The 17,319-nt window shown below is 34.5% G+C and overlaps 1 protein-coding gene across 6 annotated transcripts in view; it reads left to right on the forward strand.

Moving 5' to 3' along the window:
- Positions 1-17,319, forward strand: part of FAM135A (family with sequence similarity 135 member A) — an 82,725-nt gene that overhangs the window by 2,666 nt on the left and 62,740 nt on the right. For 5 of the 6 annotated variants that reach the window (XM_016195556.2, XM_016195560.2, XM_016195557.2 and 2 more), the window contains exons 1-3: positions 4,482-4,567; positions 6,277-6,392; positions 11,519-11,598. In XM_016195556.2, coding sequence (XP_016051042.2) covers positions 6,316-6,392; positions 11,519-11,598 — 157 coding nt within the window. In that variant the 5' untranslated portion in view covers positions 4,482-4,567; positions 6,277-6,315. Of the gene's footprint in view, positions 1-4,481; positions 4,568-6,276; positions 6,393-11,518; positions 11,599-17,319 lie in introns of those variants that run through there. The other variant, XM_087817468.1, reaches the window with a different exon arrangement.

A 17,319-nucleotide genomic window follows, 5' to 3' on the forward strand; every position in this document is an offset into this window, starting at 1 on the left:
CAGTATATGGAACAACTATTGCCCTTTGTGCATCAGGATTTGACACTGAAAATGTAAAAATTATACCTTTGGTTACCTACAAAGTTTATCCTGTCTTATATTTTAGCTTTGTTTACTGTAGTTAATAGATCCTTGAGAATGGGGATTGTTTAGAGGATAGAGAAGACAAGGATTTCCTTTGCTTTGATTCTAGGTATTGAGGAAAAACTGCTTAAAAGGTAGTGTTGTGATATGTACATGTATATTTAAAGAAATGGATGGAGATGGGAGTATACAGATCTAAAGTGAGTAGTGGTTTTTTTTTTTCCTCTTGAGTTGTTTGTCAGGAAGTAGGTTTAGAAATGAATAAAAATAAGCAGAATGGTGTTAAAGAAGAAAGCATTCATAATGGGCCCAGTGGTTTCTCAGAAAAGTTATGAAGCACAAGTTGTTAGTCAGGTCTAGAATTTTCAGAAGGAATAGAGTGAAACAATTCTGCAGGGGTTTTTACTATTTTATTTTTAAAGATTTCTGTTTTTTAACAGGTACATACTTGGTTACCTATGATGTGCTAAATTTAATAAAAATTAGCCCTTTTTTTCTTAATGAGAATATAAAGGTGTCAGGCATACACCATTAAGAGATGTCTCCTACTTGAATAACCCCTTAGGTGGTTCTTGTTTTGATGAAACAATTTTTATGAACTATCTCAGCCAAGAGAGTATTCTGAGAAAAATATAGCATATTGCCTTTTATGAGATTAGGTCTCTTCAACCATCTATAATATAGAAAGTTTTTCTAAATTATGTTCTTATATAGAGTTCCGCTATTGATAGTATTATGTTGTTAAGTTTTATTAAATGTCCTTTTGCTACAGTTCTTAATATATTCTGAACTAGAAGTATTCCTTATTGAAATCCCCTTGAAGTTGCCATATAGGATGCAGCTGCCTCATTCATGATTGTTTTTAGAGCAGTGCTATCTCTGACACCTGCTCTTTGATGTCTCCAAGTTGCCAGTAAGTTATTGGCTTCAATTGGAAATACTTACTGTTAACTGTAAATGTCAAAGCAGCAAAGTAAGGGCTTTTTGGTAGTCACAATTTAATACCTTAAATGGAAGCCTTTGCCATTACTTTTGTCTTTTGGAATTGAAAAACCCAGATTTTAAAACCACTCTCATTCTTACTCACTCCTACTTTAAGACTGAAAATTAGTTACTTTCCTCAGGCAGATAAGATTAGACTGTAGGTTGTCACCAGTCCTCTTCTGTAATCTTATAACTATTTTATGTCAAAGTATGATAATTATATAATGTAATGCTTGCCAAGGGCCCCAGTTTGGTAAAGGAGTTCTGAAATAGTCCTTCAGGCAGGGGGAGCTAGAGAAATGTCAATGAGGAATGAAATCAGAAAATTGTTCAAATTGGAGAGTTGAAATATTCACTGTCTTGTTTTTTTTGTATTGTTTTGTTTTCTGTTTTTTTCCAACATCTTAATTAGAGGCCTGCTCTTCTCCCCTTAAAGTCCTATGGCCTATAAATGAAAATATTTTCAAGCCATGCAATTGAAACTTATAATAATAGCCTGTTTAGTTGAGTTGCATCATTTTGAATAGACATTTTCTTGAATGAAATTAATTTAAAATTTGAGGGTGTGAAGCCTCAAGTGGGCATTTTTATATATAATTTGAGGTAAAGTAAAACATATCAACAATTTATTGAGCACCAACTGCCATTCTTAATGCTTTGTATAAATTTGTATATATATAATCGTTTTAAGCCTTACCTTTTGACCTAGCAATTACAAATATTATTTCTTTTTGAGAAAATTTAGGCTTAGAGAGTCTGAATTAGAATCTAAGTCTGTCTGATACCAAAGTTAATTGTAGACTAAAGAAAGCATAGGCAATTAAGAAATTGTTTCTTAGAATATTTTTCAGAGAGAGGAATGTAACTCTTTTTGTTCTTGTTCTGAGCTTTTTTCTTTGTTGAGATAACTAATAAGACCAAGTATTTTAACGAATGCTGTGCAGATCCCGGAACTAGGTAGTAGATGGAGTAAAAGGAGTAACTAGTTTTTGTTACTTTGGGCTATCCTGGTTTTTTTTAAGGTATATAATAACATGATATATTCAAAGGCACTCTGTATTATGTTACTGGCAGGTTTGTTTTATGGCATAGATGTATCCCTGAAAAATGTATATGAACTGCTTTTGATAAATTAGATCCTGTTTTCCATATAATGTCAGAGGTAGTTTTCATTAAGTGTCTCATAAAAGTTTTTTTTTGTTCCTTTACTTCATTCTTATGTACTGAGTAAACCATGGAAATGCTCTCAGAAGTTCCTAAATTTTTTTTCTACATTATGTTTAAAAATAATTTTTTCTATGGATTTTCTATTATATTAACACAGTTATCCAAAATTAATAGTGTTCTGTTTTGAGAGTGCTTACCTCTTAATCTAAATGTTAGTTCTAACATTACTAGTAATATGTTTCTCTTTTATTAGACAACAACTGTTTAAACCCAGATTTTTAAAGAAATTAGGAAAGAACAATGCCTTTATTTTACTTATTTATTTTTTACTCTTCACTGGAGGACATGTTTGTTGATTTTTAGAGAGCAGGGGAGAGAGAGAGAAGCATCATTTGGTTGCCTCTTCAGATATGGTGTTTGTTGGTGTGGGATTTGAGAAATAGAAGATTTCAGTTAGGGAATAATGTTAATTAAATGGAAAATTAACTATAGTAATTTATCAAGTGCAGTTTTTTTCATTGTTGCATTCTGATTTTAGTTTTTGTTTTATTATGGGTATATTTACCTTATGGCTTGATGATCATTGAATTTGTTTGGTATAACAATTCAGGTGTAGGCTTTAGAAATGTGCAAGTGTAAATATAAATTGTAGAGTTTTATACATTTGAGGTTTTTGTCCTTTTATATTATTTCCTTACTGTGACCTTGGATAAATTATATAAACATTTTGATCCTTAGTTTGGTCACCTGTAAAATGGAGTAATAATAGTTCTTCCAGATTTTTATGATAATTAAATACAATAACATAGTTAAAGTTACTGGTGTAAGAGTAGGTGCTCCAAAAAGTTCTGAGTGTCTGGTTTCTATTTGATACTGTTATTTGATCTGTATTTGGTATCAAGAGGGAAACAGCTTTTAAAAAAGTTTGTCAATCAAGCTATTCCCATTGTCTTTCCTTTGAAGATCTCCCTCTTCTCCTCTCCCCAGAAGAGAAGAATTTAGTACTTTATTCTTAAGTATTTCTATAATTTCTGCAGTATAGCATATGACTGGCCCTCAGGAGTTCATTTGGATGACTAAGGAGTGGGAGCAAAAGTTTCTAAACCAGTGATTTTTTTTTCTACTTTACATGTCTCCTCTACTTTAATGATTCTGATAAACTCATCCTCACTGTGAATCACTTTTTAAAATGAAATGTCACTGATGAAAGTGTGTTGTGCTTGTGAATAATTATGAAGACAAAAAGAAGGTTAAAGCCGTCTGAGTAGTGGTGATTTTCAGAGTCAGACAAGTAACAGGTGGCTTGGCCGTTTTAGACCAGGATATAATCCAGTGACTTAGCATGTTTAACCTCTGCAAGAGGGAGTTTACCAGACTAGGCAGGGTGTCAAGGCCTTAGCCAATCAAAAAGGAAACTGAATCAAGAAATAGGACCATAGCTCAGATATTTAGACTGAACCAACCAATGCAGATTTAACCAACTTATGTGGCCAGAATTACACCAGATAACAGGGTTATAGATACAAGACTAATCCACATGTCATTAGCTGATTGTTCTCAATTTATAACTGTATGTAACTTACTCTTTTTGATGATTATTAAGGTTCAAAATAACAATTATGGCAGGTGGTACAGTCTACATATTTATGATGGAGAGAAGAAAATATCTGTGAAAAAGAGTGAACGTGGTCATTATTCTAACATTTTTAGTACCTAAAATAATTATGTCAAGGGCAAAATATCTTTTTAAATCTAAGCGATAAATATTTGGAGTTTGGAAAAAACTATCCATAGCATATCCAGGCAACTTTTTTGTCAAAATATTTTAGGTAGCTCATAGCATACACACATTTCATTCAGAAATCATTTGAATTTGCTCTACCCAGGGAGTTATTTAAAAATTATGAGTTCTGCATCTTAAAAATTAATAGGTTTATAATGTTTTGTGTATTCATGAAGTTTGTTTCTGAACCACTGAACTAAGAAAATAGTCTTCTATTTATTATTGTGCTTTAAAGTATGCACAAGTGGATCCTTGACAATGATACGATAGTTAATACTGATATCAGTGAAACTGTGAATGAAAACAAAATCTCTTAAACTTATTCCTAAGCCTTATAGAGGATATAGATCTTTTAGGTATATTGAGAATGTTAAGTAGCTAACAAAGCATAGGTTTCCTTAAAGTGGACTTTTTTATGTTTACTGTTTTGTTTGAGATGTTGCTTTTCCTTTCTCATAGGAGGAACAATATATTTTTAACAAGAATTAGTAACTGGAAGCACAAGATTTGTTATTTAATAATGTTAAAATGAAGCTTTGATCAGCAGAGGTAAGACTATGCCTTTATTTATTTTTTTGCATTCAATTCATAATAGATTAGATTCTTTGTCAAATTTCTATGAAGAACTATTTCAAGAACTGCGAAGGGTCTAAGATTTTATCCCACTTTCAAGTTAACATTTAGTGTGCCACAAGTGCCGTAGATGTGGTTAGAAGACATGAGACTCCTGGATCAACAAAAAGGATAGTTTATACTCATAGCAAGAGCAGTAGCTAGAGTACCAGGCTATACCTGCATATGAGTGGGTTGTGTCTTAGGAGAGGAACCCTGACCTAGGGGTACCCAAATCTTTCATTTTGGACAATAAGCCTACCTGACTTAGGCCTCAGGGGGACACTCTAATCTCTATTACTTGGGACAGTAAACGTATCTGCCCTTTGATCCAGTATAAAATCTATCTCTGATTTCCTAAGGCTTCGCTAACCACATCCTTGAAAAATAGTCTGGAACAAAGGCAGTCATTGTCTCTGCTTGCAAGACATACAGAAACACAAGGCTGGAGAATTGTCTTTCAATACTTCCTACTCGGAATTGCTTTTTAAAGCAAATAATATCGATAAAGATGATTGTTGCAGTGCTTTTTTGAAGTAGTGAAAAGATGGAAACCACTAAAATACCCATTAGGAGATTGTTTAAATTATAACATTCACAGCATAATAGTTAACAATTAAAAATAATGTTATAAAACTACATTTATTGACATAGATGTTCATCAGAAAGATTAAGTGAACCCTGGCTGGTGTGGCTCAGTTTCTTGGAGCATTGTCCTGTACACCGAAAGGTCACAGATTTCATTTCCTCCTGGTCAGGGCACATACCCAGATGGCAGATTCAGTCCTCAGTTGGAATGTATACAGGAGGCAACCCATCAACGTTTCTCTCTCACTTTGATATTTCTCTCTTTCTCTCCATCCCCTCTCCCTTTCTCATTGACATCAATGAAAACATATCCTCTGGTGAGGATTAAAAAAAAAATTAAGTGAAATAAATGGGTTATAGAATGTACATGTGGTTTGATCTCTCCTTTATAGAAATTGTACAAATGTACACACATGAAGAATATATACCAAAGTATGTATTTCAGTGAGTAGAATTGTGAATGTTTTCTTTTTTGCTTGTCTGTATTATTTTAACCCATTTGAAGATGAATACTTCAGGCTTTTGTAATGAGGGGGATTTCTTTTTGAAATTTAAAGATGAGTAGTCATTTAATAACTTCACCTAACAGAGAAAAACCTTCATGAATATAAGTAGCGGTTAAAAAATGTTATTTCACTTTTGACTCTGGAACTGCCTTTATGTGCAATATAGAACTAGAAGAGAATAATTAGCTTAATTTTTTCTTAACAAGTTACTATTTTATTTATGATAGATAAAGTCAAGAGTTTCTTTTAGCAGTTTGGTGTATTATTTATTATCACATGCCACAATGGGGAACAAATCTTAGAAAAAGCATTCTAACAGGATATATCTTAAATTATACAGTGCTATTTTAGTAAATATATTATTAGTAAGTATACTTAGTAAGTGTATATTCTGGTGCTATGTCGTTGGGTTATTCTAAGTTAGGTACACTTAACTAAATTGCTTCATTTTTCTTTCCTGCCTATATATGATACTCAAATATGTTTAAATGTTAGTGGTTTTGTAAGTTGGCATTTTTGTTGTTGAGCTTCTCATGATTTTTTTCCTCCAAGGTGCTGTTACCAGATTTGTCTTCTGAATATAAATTAAAAATGACTGAAGTTCAAGCAATGGTAGAATTCTCTGTGGAGCTAAACAAGTTCTACAATGTGGATTTATTTCAGAGAGGGTGTGTATTTTAATGTGAAAACTATGTATTTTGCATAAGATAATATGTACAGTTTTCATTTATAATTAATTAATTACTTTTGTTCCAGTATATTATAAGGAAAACAGTGAGGTATATTTAAGTAATTATTTTCTCAGAGGAATTTATTTTTATTTTTTATTTTTTTTAAATATATCTTTATTGATTTCAGAGAGAGGGAGAGGGAGAGAGAGAGATAGAAACATCAACGATGAGAGAGTCATTGATCGGCTGTGAGCCCGCAACCCGGGCATGTGCCCTGACCAGGAATCGAACCCCGATCCCCTGGATCCTAGGTCGACACTCAACTGCTGAGCTACGCCTGGCTGGGCTGGAATTTATTTTTAAATACATATTTGAGAATTATCTACATGGATATAATGATAATAAGGGATATATTTAACATGTGTTTATAAATGTATACCAATCATTGAGAGAACTTTAATGAAGTCTCATTTCTCCTTTTTAAAAGCTTATAGTGAATGGGGAAAATCAGATATATACATGAAGCACCTAAGAAGGAACACAAAACGGCGAATATTCAATAAGTATATGTAGGAAGTGCTCTAGGAAAAAATAGAAAAATATCTAGGTTATTATGTTAGGAAAGGCGTTATGGAAGGATAGGATCAAAGTATGAATAAGACTTGAGTAAGCAAAGGATAAAGTGAATGACCCTTTTAGTAGGAAAGAGCAGCACGAATCAAGTCTTGGAACTGGGAATGAACATGTTCTTTTAAAGAATATTTAGGAGATTGGATATTCTCTAGAAGAACTGCAGAAGAAAAGATAGTAAAGAAAGGACAAGTTATGTTGTGAAAGGCTTTTAATGTCTGTAGAAGAGTTTACACTAGGGATTAGGGTAGCTATTGATGGTTTTCAAGTAAGGATGAAACTATCGCATTACAATAAGCACTTACTAACTTGATGAAGATTGTTATATATTAGATTGATGGTTGATTGGTTGTATATAGGAAATAGAAGCATAAGGTATAGTTTAGAGGTGCTTGCAGTAACTCAAGTTAGATACCTGAAGGTATGTACTAAGAATGGGAGTAGAATGAGAAATCTTCCATTGTTTTTGTTTGTTTTTTGCTTGGCTCGGCTCTGCTCTCTTGTTGAAAATATAAAACAACTGTGCTCTGCTCTGCTCCACATGGTCTCTCATCCCTCAGCAGAACAGCCTAGGCTTCTCATGGCAGAGGCAGGAGCCCAAGAAAGAGCAAAGGATGCCCAGGCCCCTTGAATTGGCCTACTTGTTACTTCCACTGCATTTTGTTGGCTAAGCAAGTTATAAGGCCAAACAAGGTGTCTAGGCTAGTGGCTTTTGGGCCAATAAACTTTAAAACTTTATGGGTTTCTATATTTTTATATAATCCATTCCATGAAACCTACACCCACAATTGTTTTTTATGGCATGACTGCTCTCTAGATGTAATCACTACTCTTGGGGGATCATGCCCTTAAACTTCCTAATAACCCTTTTGTCAAACAGAATGTGTACTTAGACACTGCCTTAATTCATTTAGAGATCTTAGGAAAGGGACTTATAGCCACACCCATGATTTGATCTATGTCCATCACTGCATTTTATTTTGAAAATCTTTAGGGAAGTGAGATAAACAGTTTTATATTTCAACCCAGAAAGCCTAGTCTCTCTCTCTTCCCTCTATATTCTGCTTGTAAAATGACCAGTTGTTTCTTTAGCTTATCTCTTTCTTGCAAAATCTTATTATACTTAACTAAGAGCAGCCAGTGACATTTTTAGCATTCTGCCTAGAAATTAACTTGCTCACGTACGAAAGTTCCTTCGGTACATTGTCTGAATTCTCCGAAGTTATTGCTGTCAGCACATTTACTTAAGTTTCATCACTACATAACATGGGTTACCATTTTTTAAATCTCCTATACTTTCATTACTTTTCTTGCCTCTGTAACTATTACTGTTACTTTGGCCCCCAAGTCAATGCCACATATTTTAAGTTTTTGTTAGGTACCAATTTCTGTATTAGTTATATATTGCCACAGTAATGCAGCTAACAACAAACATAAAGCCTCAGTGGCATCACAACAATAAACATTTATTTTTGCCTCAAGTCTATAGATCAGCTGAGTGGTTCTGCTGATCTGGGCTGGCTTGACTGATCTTTACTGGGCTCACTCATGAATTCACAGTCAACTGGTAGGTTGGCTGGGTGCTGGCTGATACAGAATGGCCTTACCTTGATGGACTTAGCTGTGTTTATGACCTCTCATATTCCAGCTTATTCTCACAGAGGAGGCAGGTTTCCAAAGTGAAAGAAACTATTTAAGAAGACCTTTTAAGACCTAGGCTTCGAACTGGCACACTGTCATCTCTCCCACATTGTATTCCCCCAAACAAGTCATAAAGCCAGTCCAGATTTAAGGGGTGGTGAACTACACTCCACTTTTTCATGGAAGTTAACATTGTAAGAGGTGTGTATACAGATGGGGAGGGATGGGGGAAAAATTGGAAACATTTATAAAGTCAATCTATCACACACTTTAATGTGTGTGTTTTTAAAATTAATTTTTATGAGGCATTTTGGAGAATAAATAATAGGATTTAACAGCTGATTCAATGTGGAGGATGATGTTGAGACAGAAAAAACATTTAATAATATACATGAAGAAGCATGGATTTGCATGATGTCTAGGATTACTTTGAAATAGCTCAACAAAGGAAAATAGTACTGATGACTCATGGCAAAATATTTTTAATTGGAAATAGGCAGTTCATTGCTGTACATTTTGCAGATTTAGAATTTGTAGTGTGGGATTTAAAAGATAATGCTGAAGTTTTAAGTCACTTTTACTTGGACAGTATTAGAAATACTGAGATAAGTAATGAAGTTGAAGAGGATTTCTGGTGTGGGACTCAAGATTAGTTCATTTTGTTATGCTGGGTTTGAAGTGAGATATCAGTTAAAGAATAAAAATTCAGCCTGGCTGGTATGTCTCAGTGGTTGAGAGTCAACCTATTGAACCAGGAGGTCACTGTTTGATTCCCAGTCAGGGCACATGCCCTGGTTTTGGGCTTGATCCCCAGTAGGGGGCATTCAGGAGGCAGCCGATCAGTCACTTATCATTGATGTTTCTCTCTCTCTCCCTCTCCCTTCCTCTCACTGAAATCAATAAAAATATTTTTAAAATTTTTTGTAATGAATAAAAATTCAATTGAGAAAATTTAAAGATATAGTTGGCTTTATTGAGCAATTTATGAATCATGCAGTATTCCATCTATCAAGTAGAGAGGAGCCCCAGAAGCTGTATAATATATAGAACACATTTTTAGGCAGGAACTGGGTGGGACAAGAAAGTTATTAGAAAAGAAAAAGGATTGTTTCAAGCAAGGTTACCTTACTTAGGGGAAAGAAGGGATCTTATCAGGCAGATTGCCTTAGCTTCCTTTGGTGAATGGAGAGGGCCTGCTGGACAGATTACCTCATTGGTAGTGACCAGAAGATTCCAGACTGACCAATTAATGATAACATTCCTAGAAAAGGTTGAAACTGCAATTTGGTGAGGTATTAAGTCTAGGTTACTTGTGATGGGCTTTAGCATAAGTAACTCAGTTTTGGGCCTGTGGTATTCTCCTTAACATATCCTAGTAGAGGTAGTTTATAAATAATTGGGGGTTTGGAACTGGGTATAAGGCTGGGGCGGGAACCGTCCAGCCTCAATGGCGCACGAAATAATTTGGTCTGGCCCTGCCAATGCAACCACAGGTGGGATTCAAAATTCAATAAATCTAGGAGCTTTTTTCATAGCTAACTTTTAAGTTGATAATTTTGTATGACTTCCGAATGATGTTATAAATATCCAAATGGCCCTTAGCAGAAAAAGGTTCCCCACCCTTGGTATAAGGATTAAGTAAATTATTACTCTCTTTTATTGTCAACCATTATAAATATAGCATGTATAAATGCTGCTTTTATTAGTTTGCTGGTATTCTACAATCTGGTTTCTTTATCCGTTGAGGACTTTTGAAGAATATTGTTACTGATCTTTCAAAAACCTAATGATTAGAGACTTATTGTTTTTTGATATATTCTTGTTTGTTTGTAAGAATATTCTCAAGAATATACTTTACTCTTTTTTTTATTCCAATTTATCTTTTTCATCTTTTACATCTTTCCTTTATGCTACTTTTTGAGTCCTCGCCACTTCTGCCATTTACTCTAGTTAACTTAGAGCTTGCGTTTGGCTGTTATGTTAAATAACTGTCAGCTCTGATAGATAAACATACATAAATTACCTAAATTTATATTTATATTAGGAAATAAAAATGTCTTTAGTAGTTTATTTTTTGATATATCAAATGATTACTTAGGATACTGAGATGAGAAACTTAAACTTTCAAGTAATTCCTATGTAATATTTTGTTGTGATATTTTTAAAATAACATCAATAAATATCGTACCAAATAACATTGGAATTAGAGCCAGTAAGGATTAGATGGAAAAGGAATGTGAGGAAACATTTCTTGTGCATGTTTTGTGATGGTTCTTTTCCTGCTCTTATTTTTAGTGTTAAATTTGCCACCATTGTTGTTACATGATAAAGAACTGATTAAGCAGTACCAAAACTTTAGGCAGGTAGAGAAGAGAGAGAAAATGTTATATCTGAGTAGATTTATTTTCTTGAGTGCATAGGTTTTTATAGTATGAAATCAATTTTTAAAAAACATTTGTAATTCTCTTTTTTCAACATTATGCCTAGGAATAATTTATCCTTACCTTTTAAAAGAAAAAACAAATCAAATTAGGCAGTGAAAGTGAAACTCTTAGATGCCTTATTAATTCCTCTGGTTGCTATGACATTATCTCATTTGAAGTAAGAAATACCATATATCTTTCTTCTGTTTTTTTTTCCCATTTATCTTTAATTATACTGGTTTCCCTTTGGGTTTTATCCCACTCTAATATTTGATCTGTGGATCTTATACTTTCCACCAATAATACTATGGGAGACTGATATTAGCAGACAAACTTTATTACTTTAGTATGTATAGATATATAGTAATTGGGGCATTGCATATTTTAAATATGTTTTTTAAAATGGCTTCTTTGTCTCTTTTGCTTTAGTTTTTACCAGATTCGTGCATCTATGAAAATTCCACCAAGAGTTCCCCACAGAGTAGAAGCTAGTTTGTTTCATGCAACAGGTAAGCCAAGAATATTTTCAACTTAAAAAAAAAGCTGAAGCAACATTATACTGACCAATAATAACTTTTCATAATTATTTTTATTTTTAAAATTACAAATACAAGATACCAAAGAGCATCATTATAATAATACCTCTTATAAGAAATATATTTGAGACCTTCGGTAAAACAGGCTTGCTTATAGGTTCCTTGTCTCCCTCTTAGCTTTTCTTAATATGAATGAGGAAAAAAAATGTATGTGAAATTTCCAGGGGGGGGAAAACTTAAGTACTGGGATGTAATTTGAAAAATGAACAATGCGTCCTGGCTAGTGTGGCTCAGTCTCAGTGGTTAGAGCATCAGCCCACCCACCGAAGGGTCGTGGGTTCGATTCCCGGTCAAGGTCACGTGACTGGGTTGCATGTTTGATCCCAGGCCCCTGTTGGGGCTCATGCAGGAGGCAGCCAATTGGTGTGTCTCTCTCACATTGATGTTTCTGTCTGTCTCTGTCTCTCCCTCCCTTCATCCCTCCCTCCCTTTATCCCTCCCTCCCTTCGTCCCTCCCTCCGTCCTTTCATCCCTCTCTTCCGCTTTCTCTAAAAATCAATGGAAAAAATGTCCTGGGGTGAAGATTAACAAAATACAGCAACAAAGTATAGGGTGTCCCAAACAATGTTTACACACTTTGACAGCTGATAACTCAACTTTCACTCCTTTTCAGGTTTAACTGATTTGAAATAATGGGTGAAGCCAGACTAAGCTTTGAACAAAGAAAATTTATCCTAAAGTGCCACTAGACTTTTCTTATGGGGTTACATAAAAGGTAAAGTTTACAGTACAAAACCGGCAACAGTCAGCAAATGGAGGGCATACAAATACCGAATGAAATGATCCTTGATGTTTGCAATTCCATTGCTTCAAGTTACCAGCAGTGCCTGGACCAGAATGGTCATCAGTTTGAAAACAGACATTGATAAAAAAATTATTCATTTCTATAGATTCTTTTAAATTTTGAAAATGAGCCTTATGTTAATAAATACTGACTTTATAATCATGCAAAGTGTTTATACATTTTTAGGATACTGTGTAGATCTATCTATCTATAGATAGATAGATATTTATACAGTGAATGTAGATGCCTAATTTGACATGATTATCAGAGGTGTTTTATGATAAAGTTGCTTGAGAATATTTTTTTAACCACATTTTTTTACCTGGTTAACTAATAAGAAAGCAAAGAGCCAGAAGACAATGTAAGAATGTTATAAAATAGATGTTATAGCAGCTCTATTATTTACTTATATTCTAAGGAGAAACACCAGCTTTTATGTGTCTGAGCCAAAACTGGTGGCCCTGACATAATCACTGGGCATTTTTTTCAGCTTTCCTGATACAGTATACTATTATTATTTTTTCTTTTTTTAGAGAGAGTGGGAGGGAGGGATGGCAGGGAGAGAGAAACATTGATGTGAGAGAGACACATCAATTAGTTGCCTCCTATACCTGCCTCAACCAGGGCCAGGGATCGAACCTGCAACCCAGGTACTGGCCTTGACCAGGAACCGAAACCGAGACCTTTTGGTCCGCAGGCGTACACTCTAACCACTGAACTAAACGAGCAAAGGCTACAGTATACTATTTTATTCTATGCAGTTAAAAAATCAAATAGTTAATGAAACATTTTACAAAGTTATCTATATAATAGGAATTGCCAGTTGTTAAAGCATTGTAAAATAATAAAATACACCTAATATTGAAGCTGTGCTAGGCATAATTAAGTTACTTTTTAAAATTTAAAAGCATAGTCTGGGAATTTGAAATGTTTAACATTATCTTTTTAGCATACTATGGATAATAAAATGCTCATTAATGTTAAATTTTAATGAATTGTATATAGTGAAGAGTTTACTCTATATTCCTGAAGACTATCAAAATACTCAGGGACACCTATATTGCCTATAACCAAAAATACATTCTTTTAAAATGAAAAAAATTTCTTCTTGGCCTGGTGTACACATTAAAATATATATTTTTTATCAATAAGTCTTTTGTAAGTCTATGTAGTAGGAAACACAGAGGTTAAAACAACTAATATTGCAAGACAGATCTGGTACTCCCTCTTTCAACTTCCTAGTAAACTAAATGTCTTGCTCTAATTGTATCTCCTAAAGTTGCCATTTGAAAAAACTAGAAAGACTTTTTTTCTGGACTCCCTGTATATGTATTTTTCCAGCTTTATTGAGGAATAATTGACAAATATAATTATAGTATATATTTAAAGTATGCTATGTGATTTGATATACATTGTGAAATAATCACCGCAATCAAGATTATTAGCACATCCATCATCTTGCATACTTAACTTTTTGTGCATGTATGGTGAGGATGCTTAAGATTTACTCTTAACAAATTTCAAATATGCAACACTTTATTTACTGTTGTAACCATACTATGCATTAGATCCTCATAACTTATTTATCTTATAACTGAAAGTTTGTACCTTTTGATCTACATCTCCCCATTTCTCCCCACCCCAACTCCTGGAAGCCACCATTCTACGCAGTTTCAAGAAAATCAACTTTTTTGTTTTGTTTCCACATGTAAGTCATACCATATAGTATTTGTCTTTGACTTATTTCACTTAGAAGAATGCCCTCCAGTTTCTTGCATATTGTCGCAAATGGCAGGATTTCCACCTTTTTATGGCTGAATAATATTCCACCTGTATATATACCACATTTTCTTTTTCTGTTCATCCACTGCCAGACACTTAGGTTATTTTCCTGTCTTGGTTCTTGTGAATAATGCTGCAATGAACATGGGAGTGCAGATTTCTCTTTGGGATACTGATTTTGTGTCTTTTGAATATATACCCAAGAGTGGGCTTGCTAAATCATATGATAGTTCTATTTTTAATTTTTTGAGAAATCTCCATGCTATTTCCATTGTGGCTGCACCGGTCTGCATTCCCACCAGTAGTGCACAAGGGATCCCTTTCTTCACATCCTTACCAACACTTGCTATCTCTTGACTTATTGATAATAGCCATTCTTACAGGTGTGAGGTGATATTTCCTTGTGGTTTTGATTTACATTTCCTGATGAGTAGTGATGCTCAGCATCTTTTTCATGTACATGTTGGCCATTTGTATGTCTTTGCAAACATATCTATTTAATTCCTCTGCCCATTTTTTAATAAGATTGTTTGGTGTGGTATGTTTTTTCCTCTTGAGTTGTATGAGTTCTTTATATATTTTGGATATTAACCCTTTCTCAAATACTTGAGTCGCAAGTATTTTCTCCCATAAGGTAGGTTGCCTTTTAATTTTGTTGATGTTATTATCCTTTGCTGTGTAGAAGCTTTTTAGTTTGATGTAGTCCTATTTGTTTAGTTTTGCCTGTGCTTTGGTGTCCAATCCAAATAATCATTGCTGAGATCAGTGTCAAGATCAATGTCAAGGAGCTTTTTTCCTTGTGTATGTGTGTGTAATTTATTTATTTGAGAAAGAGAGAGAGAAACACCAATTTGTTGTTCCACTTATTTATGCATTCATTATTGATTCTTTTTAAATTTAATTTTATATTTTAATCCTCACCTGAGGATATTTTCCATTGCTTTTCAGAGAGAGTGGAAGGGGGTGCCGAGAGAGAGAGAAACATCTATGTAGAGAGACACATGTTGATTGATTGTCTCCCTCACATACCCTGACCAGGGCCGGGGATCAAGCCTGCCACCAAGGAACGTGCCCTTAACCAGAATTATACCCAAGACCCTTCAGTTCAAGGGCCAACGCTCTAACCACTGAGCAAAACCTGCTAGGGCTCATCATTGATTGTTGTATGTGCCCTGACCGGAGATCAAACCTGAAACCATGGCCTATGAGGATGATCTAACCAACTGAACTACCAGGCCAGGGCCACCCTGTATTATCATCCAAGAGTGTTATGGTTTCAGGTCTTAAATTTGAGTCTTTAATCCATTTTGAGTTAATTTTTGTTAGTGGTATAAAGGAATCTAGTTTCATTCTTTTGCATGAGGGTATCAATTTTTCCCAGTACCCATTGTATGTTCTTGGTGCTTTGTCAAAGATTTGTTGACCATATGGCGTGGGTTTTTTTCTGGACTCTTACTTTGTTTCATTGGTCTGTGTGCCTATTTTTACTGTTTTGATTACTGTAGTCTTGTAGTTTTAAAATAAGGAAGTGTGATACCTCCAGCCATGTTTATTTTTTTCTTAAGATTGCTCTGGCTTTTCAGGATCAATTGTGGTCTCCTGAATTTTAGGGTAGTTTTTTTCTATTTCTTTGAAAAATGCCATTGGGATTTTGATAGAGATTGTATTGACTCCATAGGTCACTTGGAGTAATCTGGACATTTTAACAGTATTAATTCTTTCAATCCAGAAACATGGGATATCTTTCCATTTATTTGTGTCTTATGCAGTTTCTTTCATCAGTATCTTATGGTTTTCAGTATAAAAGTCTTCCATCCCCTTGATTAGATTTATTTCTAATGTTTTATTGTTTTTGAATCTGTTGTAAATGGGATTGCTTTCTTAATTTCTCTTTCGATTAGTTCATGTTAGTGTATAGAAATATAGCTGATTTTTGTATGTTGATTTAGCATCCTGCAGTTTTACTGAATTTGTCAATTAGGTCTAACAGTTTTTTGGTGGAGTCTTAATATATAAGATCATGTCATCTGCAGATAGTGACAGTTTTATTTCTTTCCTATTGGATTCCTCTAATTTCTTTTTATTGCCAATTTGCTGTGGCTAGGAAGTTGCATATAAGTGGTGAAAGTGGGTAGTCCTGTCTTGTTCCTAACTTTAGAGGAACACTTTCAACTTTTCACTGTTGAGCATGATGTTAGCTGTGGTCCTGTCATATATGGCCTTTATTATGTTGAAGTATATTTCTTCTACACCTAATTTAGTGAGAGTTTTTATCATCAAAGTATGTTGAGCCACACTTGAGCCCAAGCTGGTGTTGCTGAGTTGGTTGAGTGTCATCCCATGCACCGGAGGGTCTCCAGTTCGATTCCTAGTCTGGACACATGCCCTGGTTCTGGGCTCGTTCCCCAGTGGGGGGGCATACAGGAGGCAGATTATAGATGTTTCTCTCTCACATTAATGTTTGTCTTTCTCTCCTTTCCTCTCTCTGTAAAATCAATTAAAAACACATGGATTGGCTGCCTCCTGCATTCCCCAACCAGGGACAGAGCCCATAACCCGTGCCGGTGCACTAACTGAGAATTGAACTGGCAACCCTTAGGTATATTGGACAACACCCATCCAACTGAGCCACACCCACCAAGGCTTTATCATGTTTATTGATTTGCATGTGTCAAACCATCCTTGCATCTCAGGGATAAATCCCACTCGATCACAGTGTATGATCCTTTTAATGTGCTCTTGCATTTGGTTTGCTAGTATTTTGTTGGATTTTTCATCTGTTCATTAGGGCTATTGGCATGTAATTTTCTTTTCTTGTTGTGTTTTCAACTATTTCTTTTAATGAATTTTTGGAAGAGTTCAAGAAGGATTAGTATTAATTCTTCTTTAAGTGTTTGGTAGCATTCACCAGTGAAGTCATCTGCTTCTGGACTTCTATTTGGTGGATGATTTTTTTATAACTGATTTAGTCTCCTTACTCATTATTGGTCTGTTTAGATTTTCTGTTTCTTCATGATTCAGTCACATGTTAGGGTTGGGTTGTTTGAGATCTTTCTAGGTCATTAGTA

Source organism: Miniopterus natalensis, chromosome 5 (genome assembly GCF_054644295.1).
Source record: "Miniopterus natalensis isolate mMinNat1 chromosome 5, mMinNat1.hap1, whole genome shotgun sequence".
Taxonomy (NCBI): Eukaryota; Metazoa; Chordata; class Mammalia; order Chiroptera; family Miniopteridae; genus Miniopterus; species Miniopterus natalensis.